The sequence below is a fragment of the Hakea prostrata genome, chromosome 3 (genome assembly GCF_041222555.1).
Source record: "Hakea prostrata isolate BN-2017 chromosome 3, UWA_Hpros_2, whole genome shotgun sequence".
NCBI lineage: Eukaryota > Viridiplantae > Streptophyta > Magnoliopsida > Proteales > Proteaceae > Hakea > Hakea prostrata.
In genome coordinates, this window is record NC_142602.1 from 7,508,332 (window position 1) to 7,532,539 (window position 24,208).

Sequence of the window (24,208 nt, forward strand, 5' to 3'; positions counted from 1 at the left end):
GCTTTATCTTCTTAAATGGTGGTCCACATCAAGAAAATTTCAACAAAATTAAAAGAGCTATGAACTACTTTTGTGGCTATAGTAAACCATTTGAACAATACTTGATGGTTATAATGAATGATAGTCCGTGTTTGTGTCAGTTTATAGATTATCAATTTCAATTTTGAATAATCTTATGAAGAAGTCCAAGCAACAACAGTTACCTATAAAGGTATATTCATTCACTACTTAATATAGCGACGGGGATCCCAAAGGAAGCATTTAATTGCTCTATTGGGGGACTAGGGTTTGTGGCTTGCATTGAAGTGCATGTACCGATCTTGGTAGCTATAAATTTCAGTCAATCTCTCTATTGCTATAGAAGGTGAAGCTATGGCAATTAGAGAAAATTTTCTCATATTCTTTGCAAATTGAATAAAAATCTAGAGTTGAATCAACTTGTGAGACTAATGCAAATTCACCAGCATTATCTTTTCTTCAAATCTAAAGATCTAAAACATAGTATAGAATATAAAGATTAATTTTGAGCTCAAACTGTTTGGGGTCTTTTTGTATTTTGGAAATATGCATTAGCTAGGTTATGTATTCATTTTGGGAGACACTTTATGGGTAAAATCATTTTTACATATTTTCATGTTAGGTGGTTGTTCTTTGTTTTAAAAATGTAAAATAAAAACCTATTTTGTAACAATACATGAGTGATTCTCAAAACCATTATAAACAGATAGATCAATGAATCTTGCTGCAAAAGAAATTGCCCTCTAAACCAAGGAGTTAGTCACGTTGTTAATGGCTGCAGATCTTGGAACAACACTTAAATATACATATATACAATATGATTTGTGAGCCTTATTTTCTCATTAAAATAAAATGGATTTACACGTAGATATACAAATAGATCAAGAATTAATTATGATTTATCATCATAACGTATGTTGATATCGTTAATGAAGTTTGGAATTACTACTTAAAGGAAGGATAAAATTATAAAATTACTATAAATCAGAACGGACCTTTATTTTCTCTCTCCCTAGCCTCCTCCCTCTTGCTCTCATCCCCACTATAATTTTTGAAGGAATACCAAAACTAGCCCAAACTAATAAAAGCAAACCAAATCCAAAGTCTATCCAAATATCTACTCTAAGCCTAACTGGTGATATATTTGATATCATTCACTCAACTATACAAAACCTACTTCCTGTTATATAATATATCATGTTTACTAGTATCAAACTATTATTGCTTGTTATTCATAACTTAATCATAAATATGTCATATACATAAATACAAATTTTGCCAAAAAAGAGCCATGAACCACTCCCGAATAGACATTAAAGTGAATTGTTGACATCATTATAGAGAGAAAATGGTAAAATATTTATATATAAATCCATGCAATATCTTACAGGCATGCATAGGCGTGTACATATGCAAACTTTGTGTATATGTTGTCATTATCCGTCGCTCGCTTATTAAATTTTATTTGTAAGATAAGAGTTTTAGGCTCTTTTTGGTACCAATTCTCATTTTCATTTGTCCATTGATTACAGTCAGTTGCCCATTTGATTATAACTAAGCATCAATATTGATACTTCAGAATCGTGTCAAACCTTGCACTTTTAAGCGAGATTTTGGATCATCTACTCGTTAAGATAGAGGTGTATGCTGCTTTCGTATTTCAACACACAATAGGAATGGGATCCACCTTTGAATAATGACAAAATGATTCAGAAGTGCAATTCTAGTAAATTTCAGTTAAGGAGCGTATTGGAAACACATACTTCGAACTCGTCATATGATCAAATTTGTTGTTTTGCACCAATAAAGCTGAATGAGTCAGGGATTGACAAGAGCGGACAATGAGAAGCTCAAAATGACAGATTTTGCTTGGGAGCATTGCTGCTCCTAGCAGTCAAAGGCCCAGATGTATTTTAGAGTCCAGAGCAAATCTGGACCTTTGAGTAAAGTGTTCATTCAATAGTCCAAATTTACTTTTGACCCCAAAATGCATCTGGACCGTGCACTACTGAAAGCGACGCTGCTCCCAAACACAAACCCAAAAATGGCTGGACCATGTTGGCCAAGGAATCTACATACAGAACCAAGAAGACAAAAGTTCAAAATAAACAAGTAGTAGACCGAGGTGTACCAATGTATGAAACGTAAGTAGATGACTCATGAAGGAGCCAAAAGGTAAACGCCAAGGTGTACAAAGAAGCCGCGTTTGATGTGACCGTCTCTTGTGGGGTCACGCGCTTTTGTGGGTCCCGCAAACGGATCTTCCAAGAATTCAATCACTCCAGTTACTATTGCATCTGCAATTGCAAATTGAAATTGCCAATTGCATCAACCACTTTCCATCTCTCTCCTCTTTTCCTTCCTTCCTTCCTTAATTTCGTCTCATTCATCACGGGACTCTTCTGCTATATAAAAACTCTCAGATGTTTCAGTTTAACGACCTTCTCTGTAACGTGCATCTTTCTATCTAAGCTCCGTTTTGAAATTCCAAATTAGTGGTTGGGGAGACATGGATGGATGGCAAGGATTTGTCACTAATCCCTTTATTACTTAGTAGTGTTTATGTTTATTATTATTATTCCTTTTGTTCTTCTTGTTCCTCTACTGCATCTTCGTTGCATGTTCCTATTCTCACTAGTTTGTCCTACTCTATCTTCTCTTTCTGGTTCTGCTCTTCTTGATCTTGGTGCCTACGTCTAGTTGATGGGGAGAAGTAATTTGGTTTTAGTTATCGTTCCACCTAATTTCGTTTATTCCCAACCTGAAGTATGTCGCAGAAACGGCATCCTGAAGATGGAAAGGAAGGCAACGGCCGTGGTGAGAAGCGTCAATGCGGACGTTCCTTGAGAAGGTTAGATACCTGCACCAGTTGCTCTTCTTTCTTCTTCGTTTTTTTTTCCACACTCATTTTGGTTTGCTATTAAATAATCTTCACCAGTAAAAAAAGGGAGTAATAAATCAGGTTGGTTTTGGTGTGGGTTTGTATTACCTTTTATCAGGGTAAGGAGTAAAATGCTAATTTCCAGGTTAATAAATCTGTGAAGGTTATGGGTGAATGAAGATTTTGCTTGTTAAATGTTACCTTGTTCAATAAAATTTCTGTGCTTGAGTTAATTAAGAAGATTCTGGTTTGTGGCATTGGGAAATTATTGTTGTTCTGTCTTTGTTTTGATAATAGTGTTTTCACGATTTTCCATTCCCTTCTTTGTGGAGGATGGGATTGGACATAGACTATTTCAGTACAGAAGGAACAGCACGCTGACAGTTATGAAATCAAGTGTCCTTGCTGATATTCTTTTTAAATTGAATGACTATTTCTCACATGAAAAGAGCATCGCCGCATTATCCTGATATATCTTGTTTTTGTTGTTTGCTAATCTGTTTTTTTTTTTTTTTGGTTTAATGGTTTAGTGTGATATAGCTTGTTTTTGTTGTTTGCTAATCCTTTTTTTTGTTTTTAATGGTTAAGCGTATTCCTAGAAGCGGTGAAGCTGCATGATGTTCAGAAGATTTTGGAACCCTTGGTCCGTAGAATAGTAAGTGATGCCCTCAGATAACTTTTGCTGCAGTTATGAATCTTACATGCGTTTTAACCGTTTCGGTATTAAACTTGGGCTGAGGATGTATTCCCTTGCCCTTATTTTCTTGGTTTAATGACAGATCAACTAAGGAGAAGTTTGGATATAGAACTATTTTAAAAAAAAATAACACTTTTGTTTATAAACCTTTTGTGTGGTGGGATAGCTGGATCCTGTAGGTCATGCTGAATTATCTTGTAAACTGATCAACAAGAGTCCTCTCTTGCGCATGACTATTAATTATTATAGGGATGAGATAATCATTTTATGTGGTTATAATTGAATGTTTTTATTAGTGAAGAAATATATCTTCAAATTTAAGATTAGGCTTGTATTACATTTCTATCTTGCATTTTTCAAAGTAATATTCTTACTTTTGATATTAAGTAGAGGATTTCAATCAGTATGTAACTGGTATCTCACTGAGTCTTTCAATCTGGACTTTCAAGGGGTGGTCATTGGGCACAGAAACTGGTATGCTCAACTTAGCTGAAAAGTAACTAATTTAATTGATATCTTAGAGCCTCATTCTGAACTTGGAATGGGTGGTCATAGTGAACAAAATTTGCTTAGGGTCTCTAAGCCATAATTTCTAAGAAACTATTCATATTGTTTTCAGAAGAGCTCTAAATTTCATTTCTAATTTGAAATTGGTATAGTTTGAGGAATGTGTTTGCATTACCCTTCCATGTTTTTTCTCCCTTCGTCTCTCTCACTCCTTTGGGCTGTTAAACATTGCAGAACCTTCTGTTAATTATCCTACTGGCCTTCATGTGGCTTGTTTGAATTTGAAGGTTAGGGCATCAACCAGGGGAACCGGCTTATTCTGCATTAGAAATAAAGGCCCCTCCTCAATATCCAGTCAAGCTTCCATGGTGAATCGGCCTGTGCATTCAGTTATTCTTGTTTTGTTTGATTTTATTCTTCACTGATTTGGCCCGAATATCCCTGATGATGAATGGCTCTTCATCTTTCTCAGAATGAGTTAAAAGCTCAGTTTGACTTTATCAGATTTCATTTCTCATGCATTACGCTGGTGTCTATGGCATTGTCTATGACCCACTATCTCAAAATAATTTATGATAGTGATCTTGAAAACAGACTTTGAATTATAATTTTTTCATGAAAACAATATGAGAAATTGTCTCCATATAAAAACTTTTGTTTCTAAGGTTAATTTAATGGTCTCTCATATGATGTTGATTTATGTTTTTGGTTTTACTGAAGGTGTTAGGGCCCTAAGATGACGCCACGTGGAGGAGAGAGAGAATTAGGGTTAGTTGAGGAGTAATAAATAGAAGGGGAATTGAGGGAGAGGGGATGGAAAAAATGTTATGTGTGAGTTTTGGGCAGCTGTAGGCTGAGGGGCACCTTGAGGTGTGGGGGTGACTGGCACCATTAAAACCAGCTTATCCTTGTTATTTCTTGTATTTTCATATTGATTTTCAGAGGGATTAGTAGTTTCTTATCAATTGGTATCAAAGCATTAACAATCCTAGGAAGGTGAGATGACATTGTCGCTGTTTTCTGGTGAAGGACGAGTGCATGGATGGTTAAATGAAGTCAAATTTTTCTGTAGGCAACATCAAATGAAGCATGAATATTGGCTCGAAATAGCTCTTCAGCATTTGGAAGGAGACAAGTTGGATTGGGTTTATGTAAGGTCTTGGCCGGTGTTTGATTGGGTGAGTTTCAGAGAAGCCCTGCAAGCTGAGTTCGGCGATGGCCAGGCAATAGAGGTCAGTGCGATTTTGGACAACAACTAGGAAGAAATTATGGATGCTAATGGGGTGGTGGAAATGGGAAACCAGGCAAAAACGATGGAAAGACCACAGTGAAATCACAGGAAGAGATCGATCGATTACTACGGTGGTCCCAAACGATACTAGGAGAAGAAAGAAGAAGAGAATGAGAGGTTTGGATGTCGATGCCTACCGTAGTGAAGTTGCAGCAGCAGAAAATCACGCCATTAAAGTGAAAGGCAGCGAAGAATAGAAGCATAGGAGGCCAGGTGCAATCGGCGGAAAGTTGCAGGCGGCGGTTAGGCCTGAAGCTTGTCGAATAAGGAGAAGAGAGGAGGAAGGAGGCTCTTTCATTCGAACCGCCTCTCAACCGGTTCACTAGTTCGGTTCGAGCTATAAACCACAAGGACCACTTAAACCCAGGTGAACCAAGTACAAAGATTGGACCGCCAAATTCCCTAAGAAACCCCCTTGGGCCCAACCCATTCCATTAGCCCCTAGCCCATCTTATTTCATTAACCCAATATCCAACCCATATTTCTTAACCCACAATTTTAAGTGCTTCTGCATAACCCGTTCAAAAGAATTTTCTTGGACCCATTCCAATTTCTTGACCCAAAGCCCAATCCATTCCATCAAACCAACGCCCAACCCATGTCTCTTAACCCATGGTTTGTGTTTGGACACCACCCATTTAAAAGACCCACCTCGGGCCTATCCTATTTCATTAAACCCAAGCCCATCCTATTTTATTAACCCAATTTTCTACCCATTTTTCTTAGCCCATGGTTTTAAGTGGTTAGACTTAACCGATCCAAAAGCAACACTATGGGCCCAGCTCATTTTATTAACCAGCCTAGCCCAGTCCTTTTACCTGAGACCGGGCCCATCCTTTTCTACCCATGGGTTTACGTATTTGAACCCAACCACTTCAAAAGACCCACTATGGACCTGGCCCATTCGTTACCCCAAAACCCACTTTTTCTCATTATTATTTTGGGCCCAAAATACTCAAATGAACCAAGCTCCCAACCCAAGACCAATCCGACTCAAACAATTACCAAAGAAGCGGCAGCAAAGTGGGGAGCCAGCATCTTCAACCTCTGAAAATCAAGATGGAAAGGGAGGCGGCTACGTTGGGGCTGCAGCGATTGAGGTATGTCCTAACTGACAAGGAAAACCACCGTCTTCTACCTCCTTCTTGAGAAAGCCCTCGTATCTGCTTGTGCGAAACCCCAAGGCGGAGATGCAACGCTCGATTACGGAGAGTGAAATCCTCCTCCTTCGTTTGAAATCCAAGGCAACTTGAGCTTCCTATTTATTGGCTCTCCCGGAGCCGGCATTATTGACAGGGGTGTGACTTGCACCAACTACGCTTGGATTGCAAAACCTGTTGGAGAAAACCACTGTTCGGCATCGTTCCCTCGGTTTTTCGCTGCAAGTTTTTCTTGATTTGCTTGGAGGTCTGTCCTACAGTGGATTCCATTCACTTTTTCTTCCTTGTGGTATGGTGCTTGAATTAGAGACCTTGTGCTCTCTCTACGCTGGTTTTCAGGCGGCCATGACTTCTGAAGTGGTGCTTCTTGGTCTTCTCTGCAACCCCATTTTGGTAACGGCAGCACTTGCACCCCACCCCCCCCTCTGGGCATACGTTTGGGGGACCGTCTCGATTTTTTAATGGACCGCACACCCTTGGGTTGGCCGGGTCCCTATTGCTGTCGCTTGGCGGGAAGCGCCATTTCCTCACCTTGAGGACAAGGTGAATTCGAGGGTGTTAGGGCCCTGAATGACGCCACTGGAGGGAGAGAGAATTGGGTTCAACACACAACAACAACAATAGCCTGCCCAACTAAATGGGGTCGGCTACATGGTTCTTGCCCGCTCCGGGCACTCCCACCTACCCCTCTCTAGTTGTCGTTTGGCATATCGTTTGAGGGGAACTGCCACTCATCCATCTTAGCATCCTCGGCAACTCTGATTTTTCTATTTCCGTCCTTAGGTTTCTTAATGGAGAATGCACACATCCATTGGTCAATTGCATCCTTGGAAACCCCCTTATGTTGGGCCTGCTGTTGGGTCTCTCCCCCCCCAGAATATTGCTTGATCTACTAAGTTTAAAGCCTTTGTTCAGCTTGTCCATGATTCTAATTTGGATTAACCCCCCGGTTTCATCAATCAGCACAATATCATCCAAAGCAACGACCTCATCTTGAATGTCTTTGGTTAATTCATCCATTAACAAAAATTTCCTTCACCTTGAGGACAAGGTGAATTTCGAGGGTGTTAGGGCCCTTTTTTTTAGAATGACGCCACATGGAGGAGAGAGAGAATTAGGGTTAGTTGAGGGGTAATAAATAGAAGGGGAATTGAGGAAGAGGGGATGGAAAAAATGTTATGTGTGAGTTTTGGGCAGCCGTAGGTTGAGGGGCACCGTGAGGTGTGGGGGTGACTGGCACCATTAAATCCGGCTTATCCTTGTTATTTCTTGTATTTTCGTATTGATTTTCAGAGGGATTAGTAGTTTCTTATCAGTGTTCTACACTGTGATTCAGTTACTTCAAATGACTCTACTCATTGATGTCTTGCATGTTTTTTCAGGTTAAAGAAGAACTTGAAGTGGCACTGAGAAAGCATTTTACCAGTGTTACGCAGTAAGAACTAGTTCAATCTGGCTGCTTATTAGAGTCTCTTTATTATTTAGTTATGTAAAAGTTATCCTTCATAATGATGATTCTACCATTGACTCATTTTGCATTTCTTGTTCAGAAATTGCATGGGACAGTTGCACCCACCTGTATCAAGGAGCTTACAACTGCAATTCATAAACAGGCTTTCTCTTCCAGTTTTTACTGGTACAAGACTTGAAGCAGAGGAATGTTCAACCATAAGATTAGCTATGATGGATACCCTGTCTGGTCAAGTTGTCAACTCGGGTCCTGAATCCACGGCAAAGGTGGAAATAGTGGTTCTTGAAGGGGATTTTGAAGGTGATGAACAAGAAAATTGGACCACTGAAGAGTTCAATAGCAACATTGTTAAGGAAAGGGAAGGCAAGAGACCACTTCTTACCGGTGATGTATTTCTGAATCTTAATGAGGGTAGTGGTGTTGTGGGTGACCTTATTTTTACTGATAATTCAAGCTGGACAAGGAGTCGTAAGTTCAAGTTAGGGGCAAGAGTCGTCGATGGTAACTGTAAGGGGATTATAGTAAAAGAAGCAAAGACAGAACCATTCTTGGTAAAGGATCACCGTGGAGAATGTGAGTATTCTGATTGTTTAATATTATTTTGCTGCTACTGACACATATATATATGGATCATATTTTCTCCAACTGCCACCCTAGAAAGGCTCATGTGAGCTGCTGATGGGAAGCTCTTTCTGCCATGTGGTGGGCATCCTTGACCAATCCCACAGTCAGACTCAGGTGTATAGGTCACCCCATTGATTAACAAACATCTAATTTTATTACCCATTTTGATTGTATAATTCATCATGTATCGAACTTTCCCTTTACATTTTGGTGGCAGAATAGTTGAGGGATGATTTAGTCATTCCAAGTGGCATATAGGAATGGGACCATGATATTTGGCCAAGTCTGGAATCTTGTCACTGAAGCTATATCATTATTCATGTAGGAGCATTCCAGAGAGTTGTGCTTGCATCTATTTCACCCACTTTTTACTGGGTTTTTTTTTTTGGGATGAACAAATAATTATATTGTTGCAACGAAACAATACAAAGAGAGAAAGAGGGGGGGGGGGGGCGAAAGCACTTGGCTTTAAGAGGAGGGATACAAAAGAGAGCTGAGACCCCAGGAGCTAACAATCAACCTATTTCTAGGGTTGTCAGTAACAGGGGGATGAGGGAAAGAGAGTACTCTAGATGTAACATAAAAATAGATGGCTTTCTAAATCAAGTCTAAGGATCGAGATTTGGAAGTCCATCTTCTAAGACTGCACTCCCACCAAATGGTCAATTATAGGAATTGCTGGGCTTTATTTACCTTTAGAATGGTCAACTATAGGAAATTGATGTGGCATGCTGGAAATTGAAGCTTCCATGTGTAGAGGGTGATAAATAATGGCAACTTTTTCACAAAATATGGTTGCCAATTGAGCTGTCATGTGGCACATAAAAATGTTTTTAGAGATTTAGTAGGAGAAAAACTCAAAGCTTTCTATTCAATTAAATGGCTTTGGCTATGTGGCACATAAAATACCTATTTCCCTTTGCAGAAAAACTACATATATTCTTGTAGTATAAACCAGCAATGTCAACAGGATTGTAGCTACCATATGAATAAACATTGTCTTTGGTTTGGGGCTGTTTAACTTTCTGACTTTCTATGTTCAAATGATCAGAGGATTGGGATCAATTGGGTTTTGCTTAGTAATTCACTAAAATAAACTCAGCTTCAGAAAATGCTCTATGACTCTTTTTTATTTCATGTGATTGGTAAGATAACCCTTCTCTGAAAAAAAATGACAATATATATCCAAAAAAAGAGAGTTTGAACAACGTTCTCTAATAACGCAATTGTTAAGAATTTTCTGTTTTTTGGTTAAGAAGTTGTTGATCTTGCTATTTTTTTGGTGTCTGTAATCAGACTTTCCAGCTATAGCCCTTGGCTTCCAATATAGAAGTGACGAGTTAATGGGGCACAGCCTCATGTGAGTGTCCTTCATCCTCGGTTCATGATGCTTACATTGAAGGGTTGATTTACATACCAGTTCTTAATCCCCCCCGCCCCCCAAGTGCTGTATATATATAACATAGAATGGGAGTGGGGCTCTGGAGCATCTATGGATCTAAACTGCAGACCAAGAAACAACAACATTATGGTGACACCTTTTGGTCTGGATGGAGCTGTGTTTTTTATCCTACTACTAAGTTTGTTTGGGTTGAATGTGAGGAACAGAGTTATGTGTTTCAAAGTTGAAGTAAAATGCATGACTTAACTGAAGAGTGAAGACTGATAAGAGCCCACGAATCGAATGCAAAACTGATATTATTTAATTGATAGAATAACGAAAAACAATAATAAACTGGTTACAATGGTGCTAGTCACCCCCACAACACATTGCTGCCCCTCAGCCAACGGCTGCCCAAACACTCACATTAATAATCTTTAACTACTACTTACATCTTACCCCTATTTATAACCCCTAATCAACCCAAATCTCTCTCATTCAATGGTATATATTCTGGAATATTTTGCCTATCCCCAAATCTCTCTTATTCAGTAGTAAATATTCTGCAAATCATTCTCTATTCAGCAACCTCCTTCTCAGGAGCAGATCTGATTGATTTCTCTATTCAGCAACCTCATTCTCAGGACCATATCTGATTGATTTCTCTATTCAGCAACCTCCTTCTCAGGACCATATCTGATTGCCTTCCCTAGTTGCTGTTCACCAAATCCAGCTTTTTTCTTGTGCTTGCGAGATACACACGAGATATGAAGGGCCTATCAATACTCCCCTCCAACAGTCTCACCTTGTCCTCAAGGTGAAAATCAGGAAAGAATTTATTCGGCAATCGCGCCCACGTTGCACTAGAATTTTGCCAGAATTCAAGCTGTTTCATCTCCGACGGTGCCGACGAGTCCCCTTCCATCGCTACCACTATCAGCCATGGTGGTTTCGCTGGAGTTCTTGCTTCCCAATCCACCTTACTTTCTATTCGGAAAAGCCTTTGTGCCCCCCTCCTATGTTTCTTCTCTTCTTTCTCTTTAGTGGAAAACTCAAATAAAACTTCCATGCCATTGTTTTGATTATCGGCGCAAGCCTGAACAAGTCTGAAATTAATCACGGCTTCACCCGCAATTTTCGCCTTCGTTGATCCGCTTCCTCTTCCCTGTGATTGCATAGCATGGTTGTCTTACTAACGTTGATCGCTATTTCAGGATTGTGCGAACTCAAAATTCGTTTTGATTCTTTGCTATAACCAAAATCTAATTTAATGGCTTCTTGGAAACTCACCTAAGTAAATTTCGACCAAGATCTATCATACACCCAATCTAGCACATCTCCTTCCAAATGTTGGAGAACCACACTCAACCTTCTCTCCTCCTCAATTTGGTGTTCCCAACAGAATAACAACACTTCAAGAAGCCATTCTTGCACATTGCCTTCTCCGGAAAACATGGACAATCCGGTGTCCATCTATTCCTGCAGATTGTCACTGCTTTGACACCAATTTGATAAGAACCCACGAATAGAATGCAAAACTGATATTATTTAATTGATAGAATAACGAAGAACAATGATAAACCGGTTACAATGATGCCAGTCACCCCCACAGCACATTGCTGCCCCTCAGCTTACGGCTGCCCAAACACTCACATAAATAATCCTTAACTACTATTCACATTTTAACCCCTATTTATAACCCTAATCAACCCAAATCTCCCCAAATCTCTCTTATTCAATAGTAAATAGTAAATATTCTGCTTATCCCCAAATCTCTCTTATTCAGTAGTAAATATTCTGCAATATTTTGCAAATCATTCACAATATTTTGCCTGTCCCCAAATCCCTTTTATTCAGCAGTAAATATTCTGCAATATTCTGCAAATCATTATTATTCAGCAATCTCCTTCTTAGGGCTAGATCTGATTTCTTTCCCTAACTGTTGTTCGCTAGATATTCAACAAATCTTTCTTCTCCCAATATAGCATAATACTGTGATCCCAGGGCTCTATCACAGTAGGCTGAGGGGCAGCAATGTGCTGTGGGGGTGACTGGCACTATTGTAACTAGTTTATCATTTTTCTTCATTATTCTATCAATTAAATAATATCAGTTTTGCATTCAATTCGTGGGTTCTTATCAAATTGGTATTAGAGCACATTTTGATCTAGCGGGAAGCAATGGAAACCGGATTATCCATGTTTTTTGGGGAAGGGGATGTGCAGGAATGGTTTCTTGAAGTTTTGTTATTCTATTGGGAACACCATATCGATGATGAACATAAATTGGGAGTGGCACTACAACATTTAGAAGGAAAGGCGTTAGCATGGCTTTACTAAAAGTACTAGTCGAACTTCAATTGGTTAACCTTCAAGGAAGCCCTGAAATTGGATTTCAGTGTTGAGCAAGCGATTGAAGGAGTGGGAGAAGTAGAAAATACCAGGTTTGAGCAAGTTAATGGCATCATAGTGTATGAACCATCAATAAAGGAACAAATAAAAGCAGCAAAGGCTGAAATCACAGAGAATGCTCTGAAAAATTTCGGAGCCATCCAGACAAGGGGTGACGGTATTGCAAATAGTAACCATGGCGATAAAGCATTGGTAGAGATTTTAAAAGAGGGTGAAAAAGAGGCCAAAGGGGAAATCATTGCAAATGACGGTATGAAAACCAGTGCTGCTAATCCGCTACAAGTCCTTAATTCATATATTGAGACGAAACTCAAGGGAGCAGGAGTTGTGCTTTATATGGGTCCATATGTTATTGCTGTTCAGCTGAAGTCAGTTCTAATGGCTATTAGTAGTGTACTCTTTAATTCAGCTGAAATTTCCAAGGTTTTTCTTCATTTGGGTTGCTTGGAGTTATGTGGTTATTGGTTGAGGTATGTTGTGCAAAATGTCGAACTAGCATGGTTGTGTGGCAAACATGTAAAGACCAAGCTTCCAATTTTCCATCACCTTGAGGACAAGGTGATTTTCGAGGGGCTGGTAGTGATAGAGCCCTGGGATCACAGTATTATGCTATATTGGGAGAGGAATGATTTGCTGAATATTTGGCGAACAACAGTTAAGGAAAGAAATCAGATATGGTCCTAAGAAGGAGGTTGCTGAATAAAGAATGATTTGTAGAATATTGCAAAATATTTACTACTAAATAAGAGAGATTTGAGGTCAGACAGAATATTGTGAATAATTTGCAAAATATTGCAGAATATTTATTACTGAATAAGAGGGATTTGGGGACAGACAAAATATTGTGAATGATTTGCAAAATATTGCAGAATATTTACTATTGAATAAGAGAGATTAGGGGACAGGCAGAATATTACAGAATATTTACTACTGAATGAGAGAGATTTGGGGAGATTAAGGTTGATCAGGGGGTTATATATAGGGGTAAGATGTGAGTAGTAGGGAAGGATTATTTTTACATGAGTGTTTGGGCAGCTGTAGGCTGAGGGGCAGCAATGTGCTGTGGGGGTGACTGGCACCGTTGTAACCAGTTTATCATTTTTCTTCGTTATTCTTTCAATTAAATAATATCAATTTTGCATTAAATTCATGGGTTCTTATCAAAGACCTATTGACATTTTGAGAGGAGTTTTTCAAAATTCAAACAGGAAGGTTTCTTTTTTATCCTACTACTAAGTTTGTTCGGATTGATATGAGGAACATAGGTGTGTTTTTCAAAGTTAAAAGTAAAATGCATGACTTAACTGAAGACCTATTGATATTTTGAGTGGACTTTTTCAAAATTCTTTTGAATTTTAAGAAATTATATATAAGATATATCAAACTTTTAGTTACTAATATTAGATATATCAATGAATTCGTTTTTATAGTTTTAACCAGCTTCTTTGGCAATTTCATTGGTGAGTTATTTTTTCTGGTGTTGATTAAGGAAGCTCTTTCTCATGACTTCATCATTGTGGTCTTATGTTGTGTTTCATAGTCTGGTCTATGATGAAAATCTTGTTGTAATTAAAGTCAGTGAAAGAAATCGTGACTTTAGATTCCCCCCCCCTTTCTCCTTTATTATTGTACACTTATTCACCGAAGGCAATTTACTGTAATTTTCACATGTGTACTTGAAAATCTTGCAAGACAATGACAGCTCATGAGAACAATGGATTATTTTAAGCACACTTGATTATTCCCCTCGCCTCCTAGGTATGTTGAGTTTTGGGAGTTAAAAGTGGGTAACCAAATGAAGTTTACAGCTTCGATAAATTCACGACTTAGATTGCGTTAAGATGCATCACACTCCTAGAAGAAATGCTCAAGGATGGTTTGCTTCTATGGGAAATATAGTGGGATGAGATGTTGAAATTCATCATATAAAGTTTGGTTGAGATGACAAATATGTGGATTGTTTTGTGCTTTAACCTTGTGTTGCGTGTATGGTTTTCGGCCTTTCAGAATCCCGTCACTATAGAAGTCTTATAGCAAGTTTGCACCCTTTGAAATTTAAGCAACTAAAAAAGGACTCAAAGTGGGGAAAATGCACCCCCCCCCAAAAAAAAAAAAGGAAGCATATAAGTAGACTGGAAGTTATGATAAGAGATGAGACACTAAAGCATGGAATAAATTTTGATTGAAACGGTCGAAATATCAATTGAAATCACAGCATTTTCAGAAATCGAAATGAAACCATAATATTTTATTGAAATCATAGGTTTCGACCGAAATTTTGCAGGCTCTGACAATTTTGCAAGTTTTTACCTAAATTTCGCTAGTTTCGACCGAAATTTCGACAGTCCAACTTGTTTTTCATTTGTTTTGTTGATTTTTATCCCTTTTTCACCTAATTTTTGGAACTCCTCTGCCTTCAAACACCTCTTTTGCTCCTCTTTTACCTCCAAATACCTCTTAAGCTACAACAACTACAAAAGAAACTTTGGCTGCAATAGAATATGAAGCATAAGCCATACCCAACAATTCCAAGCTTCCTCCCCCGCTTTTTTTGGTTTTGTTCATGCCTTAAATGATCTTGTATTGCCTTGAAATTAATATATGTTTAGTCTAGGACTATGACTATGATCTATGATCGTGTGTTCTTAAACTTTTTTTTTATTATTTGCTACATTTTTTTTTTATTTTTATTTTCTGATTTTAAAAACTATTTTTTAATTTCAACATATGTATACTTGATATATGGGCTTCAACTTAATATATGTGAGACAACCTCACTTGATCTAGTTGGTCATTGTATTTTGTTGACTTACTGTATATGTAACCATTTTATCAAACAATTTATGTATGCTGATGAATCTATGCCTGTATACAATACAATTTGTACTTGTCAGAACCAATCAGTTGTTAGTATACTTGAGTGATAAATTTCAGTGGTTTTTTTGGCAAAATACTAGTTCCATTGTGTTTATTATGCTTTAAATAGGTAGGAGATAAGAAAACAGATGAAATGGAGGTCATATAAGGCCCAAAACCTAGGTTCGAAATTAAAAAAAAAAGAGAAGAAAAAGTAACCCCTTTGGTTTTTGCTGGGTTGAACCTTAGGTTTCCACCGAAATTTGCACCATGCACTAAAGAAAAGTAAAGTTTAACTTAATCTCTTGTTTATGTTTGCAGTGTACAAGAAACATTACCCTCCTTCTTTGGGTGATGAGGTATGGCGCCTGGAAAAGATTGGCAAAGATGGTGCTTTCCATAAGCGTTTGAGGAGTCAAAATATCAATACTGTGAAGGATTTTCTGACTATACTTTGTCTGGACACTCCAAGACTCCGAAATGTAAAGTCCAATGGTCCTCCCTCATTTTATATATGTTACAGCCACAAATTCCAGGGTACTGCATTTCTATTGTTGCATAAATTTAACCTCTTAGATATTATTATGATAAAGCCAAAATCTTTCCATATATATATATATATATATATATATAAAAGAAATAAAAAGAAGAGGTAGACAAATGATAGATAAGATAATATTATCTGAAAATTAATTTTAAGTTGTATTAGGATAAGCTATTATCTTTTTGGTTATTGTTAGATTTTAAATGTTTAATAATAATCAGGGAGTCAAACTTTTGAGCAACATTAGTCATAGTTTCTAGTAGTCATTTTCTTGCAGAGGGTATCCTGATTGAAATAATGGTCTATCCTAGTAAAGTTGACTATCTACAAGATCACAGTGAATAAAATTCTGGATAACTGGAGAAAATCACTTTCCTTTGCATTGAGTAGAACAATGGAAATGGAAAAGAACGCTTGATTTTGATAACACCACGGAAACCAAACCATGCTTGCTGCGTGCAAGATTGGTAAGTTACTTTGATATGTGATTCATTTAGCAAAAAACTTTCATCCTGTTGGAAAATAGCTAATATTTCAGTTAAAGCTGTTTTCTTTCTATAATTTGAAGAGTTCTACTATGTGTCTGTAGTGGGTAAGTTTTCTGTTTCCATGAGGCATGTGAGTTTTTAAAATAAAGAGTTTGTCTGTAGAAATGGAACCATTTAATAAATGTAATCATGGTTTTGTTATTATTTCATATGTTGCTTTGATTTTTCCAGATAAAATTACATGGAAATGATTTAATAAAAATACCCTTGTAGGAGGAGATACCGAATATTCAAATAATTCCAGGCACCTTTTCTTCCCAACATGCTATGCCCTATATGTAAAATTTAACTCTTTAAGTTGCCACTTTCTACTTGGAGCTGAAAGTTAATTAGTCATATGAATTGGATGGAAATGTCTAGTGACACAGATGACTGCAATAACATGGCAAGTTAGTATCTGAAATTCTTTGATGAAATTTTGCTATCCATTTGTTATCTATTTCATCTTCAAATTTCAGTTATACATGCTGTAATAATTGTATCTGATTATTTAGATATATGCAGATTCTGGGGAACGGTATGTCTGCTAAAATGTGGGAGGTCACCATGGACCATGCTTGGACATGTGCACTTGATAATAGGATGTACATGTATTATCCCCCCAGTGCTCAAAAAAGAGTAGGTGTGGTCTTCAACATTGTAGGACGAGTTATGGGAATTCTTGCAGAGGAAAAATATGTTTCCATTGATGGGCTGTCAGAGACTGAAAAGGTACAATGTTCTCCTGGTTTTTTAGTTGATTTTCCTTCTTCTAACTCTTTGGCTGACATTCTAGGCTGAAGCACATAAACTTGTACAAGTTGCATATGAACATTGGGAAGAAGTAGTCTCTTGGGAAGAAGGTGCTGCACTGGGAAACTTTTTGCAATCACCTGCTGCTTGTTTATCCTCCAGCTCTGCTGGGGTTGAGAGTTCATACAGTAATCAGTTAAGCAACCAGAAGTCGGATGACTTGGGTTTTAACCAGTGTCTGTATTCTCCTGATGTTTCTTCTATCTTATCTGCTGGGCCCTCAGCAAGGTTGAATCATTACACCTTGCAAGCTACTAGTGACATGGACGTTAGACATGAACAGCCATCCAATATGCCAAGCCAAGTAGCACACTCTCTTTTGGGTATGGAATCCATGTTGCATACTTTCTATGGTGAAGACAATCTACAATATTTGGATACCGAGGATGCCTTGCAATCTCAAAGCTTAGGTTTGGATTCACAAGCTGACCTACAGACTGCTGTTAGTGGCTTCCTTGCCATTCGTTCTGCTGCTGCTGCTCAGACACAATGGAGAATACTATACAGCGTTCTGAGATGGATATTTACAATCCGGAGGTCTGTGGCCAAAAGGAAGAGCAAGGAGAATTGGGGAGTTACACCTGTGTGGGAGAATAAGGAAATCCCAAGATCTAGTTAGGATGCTGAGAGCTTTTCTGCTTCTCAATTACTTCTGCTGAAAAATTTGTAGAGAGATTTTTTATTTTATGAATTGTACAGTTCGTAGAGTTGTGGTTCTGGGCATTGACGTTTTACAGAGCAATGAGGGCTGGCTTGTGAATTTTGATTGCTGTGCCGCCCTTGAAGCTTGTATAGGTAAAATTGAATTTTTGCGACTTTCCAAGGGAGACTTTCCAAGGGAGACTTTCCTTTGGTGGATTGGTTGTACTCTGCACTCCTCTAGACGCTAGAGTGGTAGTGTATCCTAGTGTATGTTATACAACTTTCCTAGTAACATTTGGAAGATCTGGATTGCAGCTGAAGAGGCAGGTGGTTTATGATTCTGTCACCGATTATTTTAGCGTAAAATATTAGTGATAGAGATAAAAGCATGTTCAATTTCTTCCATTACTGATCATCCAGAACTCTATAAATGGGAGCAAAAAAGAAGATTTGGAGATAGTAAAAATGATAGAGGAGGTAGAAAGAGCGAAAAAAAAATGAAAAATCACATGCTAAGCTGCTCATATATCCTAGCCAAAGCCCATATGCATCTTCTACTCCAATTCGCTAAACGCCTCTTGTCCAAAGGAGTGAAGGCAACTCTAGCCACTACCCATTACACTGCCAGGTCCATTTGTGCCCATGGCGTGGGAGTAGAGCGAATCTCCAATGGCTTTGATGATGATGGCTTCTTGCAAGCCCCAAGTGCTGAAGCCTGCGTCGAGTCATTCAGAAGAGGTGGTTCAAGGACTCCAGGAGAACTCAAATTGAAGTTTCAAGAGATGGGTTCCCCTGTCTTTGGCCGCATTTTCTCTAACTCATTCCTTCCCATGTGGTAAGAGAAAGAGGCATTTTTGCAGCTTCCTCCTTCACCAACTCAGCCTCAGATTGTTCCATATACTGGTGTGTCCACTGTTGCTTTACTTGATCCATCAGAAGCACTACCATTGAGTTCCCCCTAATGAGCTGCATAGCTTCCTTGCAGCACCGGAATCTTACCTGCTTACTTATCTGCTGTCTTGCATCAACTTACAAACGTAGACAAAAATGTTTGGGTAGTTGATAACACGTATGAAGAGTTGGAGAGGGATGTGAGAGAGTTTGCCTATCAAATGCCACTTCGCTCATCTCCTCAAAACTGAAGTTTCTTTCATTTCTTGATGCCTACCATGCAAAGGTGGCCAAAGCCATGACAGGACTCTGGTCAGTAACGATGATAGGGCCAACGGTACCATCAGCATGCCTAGACAATTGGATCAAGGGGTACACAGGGTATGGAGCAAGTCTCTGTAAGCCATATAGTGACTGGGAACGTGAAATGGCTGGAGAGGAACACTCAATTCAAGTAGTATGTGCGTCTTTTAAAGGATGTCAGGTGTCATAGCGGAGCAGATAGAAGTGGAATGGGGATTCTGAGGGAGTGATCAGCATTTCCTGTGGGTTGTGAAAGAGTTGGAGCAAGGAAAATTGCCTGATGGATTGAATCACACAGGAAATTTGATCAATTGTGAACTGCTCTGACCAACTTGAGGTTTTAGCCTACCAAGCTGTGAGTTGCTTTGTAACACATTGTGGGTGGTACTCTATTAACTGGAAGGGTTAAGTTTTGGCGTGCTGCTGATGGTGGGAATGCCACAGTTGTCAGATGACTCAGATCAACTAACGAATGTCAAGTGTGTGGAGGGTAGGAGTGAGAGCCAAATCTGATGATTAGGGTATTGAAAGAAGAGCAGAACTTAAGAATTTGTAAGGGACGTAATGGAAGAAGAGAGAAGCGAAGTGATTAAGAGCCACGGCATTAAATGAAGAGAGTTGGCTAAGGAAGCAGATGGAATCTCTGACAAGAAAATTGATGAGCTTGTGGAGAGAATTGACTGTTTATGATTGAATTGATTCATCTTCTTTATTCAATGATACATCCAGATCCAGGAACCCGATATAAATCAGTTTGGAGCAAAGAAAAGTGCACTGGTTTGGGATAGTCTGGTCCAACAGGAGAGTGCTCAGTTAGGTTAGGCCTTGCAGGATATATTTGAACATCATGAGCTGGTATGTGAAAAGGCAATAAACAGCATTGCTCATGACCAATATCAAGAGATTCAAGCTTGCTTGTCCAGTGCCCAGAACATAAGTAGAGATATTTATTTTTTCCCCCTGGGGGGGGGGGGGGAGGTGAGGGGAAGCAAAGAACTGTCTTATCAAACCAAATATTGAACTTCATTGAGAATAGTACACAATTTTTTTTAAAAAGGACTAGTTTTGGCATGAGTTTGAGCATTATAAAAGTTCTCAGAAAGAAAATAAAGATGGGAGTACATCCTATCTCAGAATGAACCATTCAGATCCCGGCACTTAATAGTTAATAATAGAAACGTGTTGCAAGCCAAATGAGAACAAAGAATCCCATCTGTAATTAATAATTCAGTCTATTGTAAGGTATTCATTAACTTATTACAGTTATAGATGTTATCAAGGAAGCAGCACTACAAAACTCAATTATGCCAACAGTTCGATTGTTGCAGAAAAAAATGATCTCTTAAGTGCACTGATGTGCAACCCAGTAAAATACAAATTAGCAGAGTTGTATATCACTTTATTTTCACAAGTCAGTTACATGACTGACAAACAAAGGATCTAAATCAGGAATGGGAAATTCTGAAATATATAGATTGATGCTCTTATATATCTGCTTTAGGCTGTACTATGCATAATAACATTATCTAAGTAATTGCACATGATCTTGTAGACCTCAACTTTCTTCCCAATTTCAACAGTAAGTTATCTGCCAACTTTAGATACTATAGGATGCATAACCAAAAATGGCATCAAATTTCAGTCCTCCGACAAAGCAGCACATGCCAGGTCCGCTGAGAAGCACACCATCCTTGAGAGTTGTATAGTACTATTATTAGGGAGCTCACATCTTACATGTCTTGCCATCATTGCATGTTTTACCCTGTAGTGAAAACCCAAGATAAAACAACCTAAGCCAAGAAAGTTCTATCCGTATATTTTAATACTAAAATGGTGAAATAAAGGTAGAGTATATTTGGTTTACTAATCCATAGTACAGGTTTATAATCTTTCTTAATATATGATGCATCCTGAACTTTGATACTTAACCCCCCAAAAAGAAATTACACTGCAGTTCAAGCAGCCTTTTCAATTTGATATTCAACAATTCATCATAGTAATATTCATGCAGTTGCAGTATGCATACCATATTTTTCTTTCGTTCCTCCAAAATAACTTCTAATGAAGGCCGACCTGAAATCAAGCAGCTCATGGATATGAGGACTGGTAACAAAATAGTCAAAATGAACAGAAAAGTAGCTTGATACATCCTATGGAAACTGTAATTCTTGAAGAGTAATAATCATCTCAATTCTTATTAAAACTGCCACAACAGGGAAGACAAGCACCAGGGGAAGATTAAATGCAAAAACGGTTTGTCTCAACATTAGATAACTTTGTCCTAACAATGTCTGGACCTAGTTCTAAATATACCATGCATGAACACTAGTCACACATAGAAGTGATCTTCTCTGGTGTAAAAATAAAGCTTGATGATGCTAAACTCTGGGTTATTTGGTAATTGGAATTAAATTGTCAGTTCCACTCCAAAACCTGTACTCATAAAGAGTGAGATATCAGACTAAATTGATTAAGTTCTCTTTTTATTGGTTGAAAACTTTGAAACTAGATTGGAATGTCCAAAGGTTGATATCCTTTTAGTCTCCCAAATTGCATGAGTGATGTACTCTTGTGGTGATATATTGTTTAATTAGTATACACGTGATGGAAGTGAACCAGAAAACTATGCCAAACCATAATTACAAGGAAAGCCATTGTTTCTTGGATCTAATAAGATATGGAATATGGACTCACCTGTAATTTGCAGGCGATATTTTGCCCAAATACCATATACTGCATTGGCTAAAATAGCAATCTGTAAATAGTTCACTTCCTTAGAAACCATTAATAAAAACAAATGACTAAAGAATATGTAGGATCAATGAACTAAAGTAGATAATAGGTCAATGAAACAAAACAAGAACACTTACAGGCTTGTATTTCGTAACTGCATAAATCCATCCCAGGCCAACTTCTTCATAAAGTCTTCTGAATGCCTAGAGAAAATTTCATAGGTGGGAAGTATTGAAATGTGAGAGAGAGAGAGAGAGAACCCCCCCCCCCCCCCAACAACAAAAAAAAAGGAATAAACATACACTCCTCTATCTTTCAATATTGTCTTCATGAAGGAGTGACCCTTAATTTGACATGAATGATATTCCCACATAAAAAATCTATATAAAATCCAGAAGATATGAATTTGAGCCATGTAAACAGAGAAATATCTTATACTGTGTGAGATATATATAGAATTACAATGCAATGATCAACAAAATCTATAATAGTCCTTTCTTTTCTTTATAAGAGGTTGGGATGATGGAGCAGGTTACATTTTATTAGTTAAAATATGTATGAAATGTAAACAAATGCATTGATTAAAAAAATTTGTAATTTGACCATCAATCAAACACTGATGTTCCAAAGCTTGAATAGTGATGGAATCGAGATTAGAATCAGAGAAGCTGCAGTACATTGTTTTTGACTTCCTTTGATATCAGAATCGTATTTTCTTCTTCTACTTCATTTAATTTTTTTTTTTAAAAGCTATAATTTGACCGTTGAGGCAGACCACAGTCTCCACTATAATCCAGTGACATCAAACACGGATGTTTTCAGGGATTCTTTTAGAAATCCACAACATTACAATATCACTTACAATTGTTGTATCTTGAAATTAGTTGTCACAGAAGGGATTAGTTTTTGTTCACCCTAGAACTTAGTCAAAGTCCTTAACCCCACCAAACCTGAACCTCAAAACAAAATGAATGGGAGGAGACGCCTTTGATATTTTTCCTTTTACAGTACAAAGGAAGTTAAAAGACAAGAATGTTGATCGTGCAGAGCTTTCTAGTATGTGCAGCATTTCCTGACAATATACAGCAGCAGACACCAATTGAAATTGTCACAATACAATGTATTTTGGTAGCAACATAACATATGAATTGGGTTGTTTTCTGAGAGGGGATTGGACAGAAAAATTGGACATGATAACTGAAAACAAAATAGATGGAAAGAATAAAGCAAGATGGTTTTCGAAGCCCATACTTCTACATCTGTGACAACAGTTCCATCAGACTGGATAGCATGGATTCGGCCCATAGCCTGAACCAAAAACAAGATGCAAAAACTCATCATTGATGACACAAAGCAATAACATAACAACTTATTTAAAGAAGAAAAAAAGTTATCATCATCTTCAGTAGAATAAAAGTCCTTGCCACTGTGTTTTCCCATTTTGGTTACCGTTTTGTAGTCAAGGCCTTGATTGTCCTCTGGAGAGTAGTCTTCAGAACCTATATCAACGAACTTAATTGCTTGATAGAGCTCGTTCCTTTCTTTAAGCATGTTAACCTAACAACCGAATTACGAGTAGTAAAAACAATTTGGTGTTGAACAAATTCTTCAGAGTAATCGACTAAATGTTGAATCTTCTATTTTTTTCAACAAAAGCAAAGGAAAACTTCAAATTGGAGAATACCTCACGCATACACAGTGGGCAATCCCCGTCGTAAAGCATTTTAATCTTCCATGTTTGAGACGATTGGTCATTTTCTCCGTCAGTAACCTTCTGATCCACCGCCGCCTCCTGTATGGCGCGAATCTGATACTTACCCTCTGAGAGACGAAAATGTTCACATTAGGCACTGTGTCTTGTCGCAGGAAACGTAATAACTAGAATTTGATCGGCTCCCCGGAGAGTGGGCAACAACAAAATTACGTAAAAGAAAACCTCAAGTAATGAGTCAAAATACAAATTCAGCTAAATAAAATGGTAACAGAGCAATGAGAAGCGAACGAAAGCAAAGAAGATGTACAGAAGGAAGAAGAAAAAGAAAAAACAGGCAATCTATTTGCATTACCAGGTCTTGTACGAAGATATGGAAGTCTGTGATCAGCAAGAGTAGCGGTAGAGATAGGGCTTCTAAATCTGACACTGAGGTTGCCAGGAAGTGAAGACAGAGAAACGATTCTTTGACGTCCGGCGAAGCCAGCGACTCGCATCGCCATGGTTTTCAGTTTCAGTTTTCCGTTATAACTACAAAAGGTGAATGCTCGAGCTCGACGGAGTTGCCGTAACTGAAACTTCAAATATTCGTTTTGGCTTTGTGCAGTTGAGCCGTTAAGCGTGGCCCAGCCTGCGGCACTAGAAATTTGTGGTCATTTTTCTTCTGGTTTCTTTTGATGACCGTGGGTGCCCTTATGGGACGATCCAGCTTGGCCAATAAACCGGAACCATGACGGTTCGAATTCT

The 24,208-nt window shown here is 38.2% G+C and overlaps 2 protein-coding genes and 1 pseudogene across 3 annotated transcripts; 2 read left to right on the forward strand and 1 right to left on the reverse strand.

Moving 5' to 3' along the window:
- The first annotated feature begins 2,334 nt into the window (after positions 1-2,334).
- LOC149020501 (calmodulin-binding protein 60 A-like) lies at positions 2,335-18,136 on the forward strand. 2 transcript variants are annotated; one of them, XM_089148658.1, is made up of 7 exons: positions 2,335-2,869; positions 3,488-3,554; positions 7,937-7,989; positions 8,105-8,598; positions 15,619-15,779; positions 16,894-17,100; positions 17,165-18,136. In XM_089148658.1, the coding sequence occupies exons 1-7, from the start codon at positions 2,787-2,789 to the stop codon at positions 17,798-17,800; spliced, it is 1,701 nt and encodes a 566-aa protein (XP_089004784.1). In that variant the 5' UTR covers positions 2,335-2,786; the 3' UTR covers positions 17,801-18,136. The 2 variants fall into 2 exon arrangements, with proteins under 2 accessions (XP_089004784.1, XP_089004786.1); XM_089148660.1 differs by having other exon boundaries at positions 2,785-2,869; positions 3,499-3,554.
- A 177-nt stretch (positions 18,137-18,313) lies between these two features.
- On the forward strand, positions 18,314-19,707 carry LOC149020502 (UDP-glycosyltransferase 74B1-like; annotated as a pseudogene).
- A 447-nt stretch (positions 19,708-20,154) lies between these two features.
- On the reverse strand, positions 20,155-24,082 carry LOC149020503 (Putative thiol-disulfide oxidoreductase DCC). Its single transcript, XM_089148661.1, has 8 exons — positions 23,817-24,082; positions 23,435-23,571; positions 23,200-23,307; positions 23,002-23,058; positions 21,888-21,953; positions 21,712-21,772; positions 21,044-21,090; positions 20,155-20,779 (listed from the first exon to the last, which is right to left on the reverse strand). The coding sequence occupies exons 1-8, from the start codon at positions 23,962-23,964 to the stop codon at positions 20,741-20,743; spliced, it is 663 nt and encodes a 220-aa protein (XP_089004787.1). The 5' UTR covers positions 23,965-24,082; the 3' UTR covers positions 20,155-20,740.
- Positions 24,083-24,208: the final 126 nt, after the last annotated feature.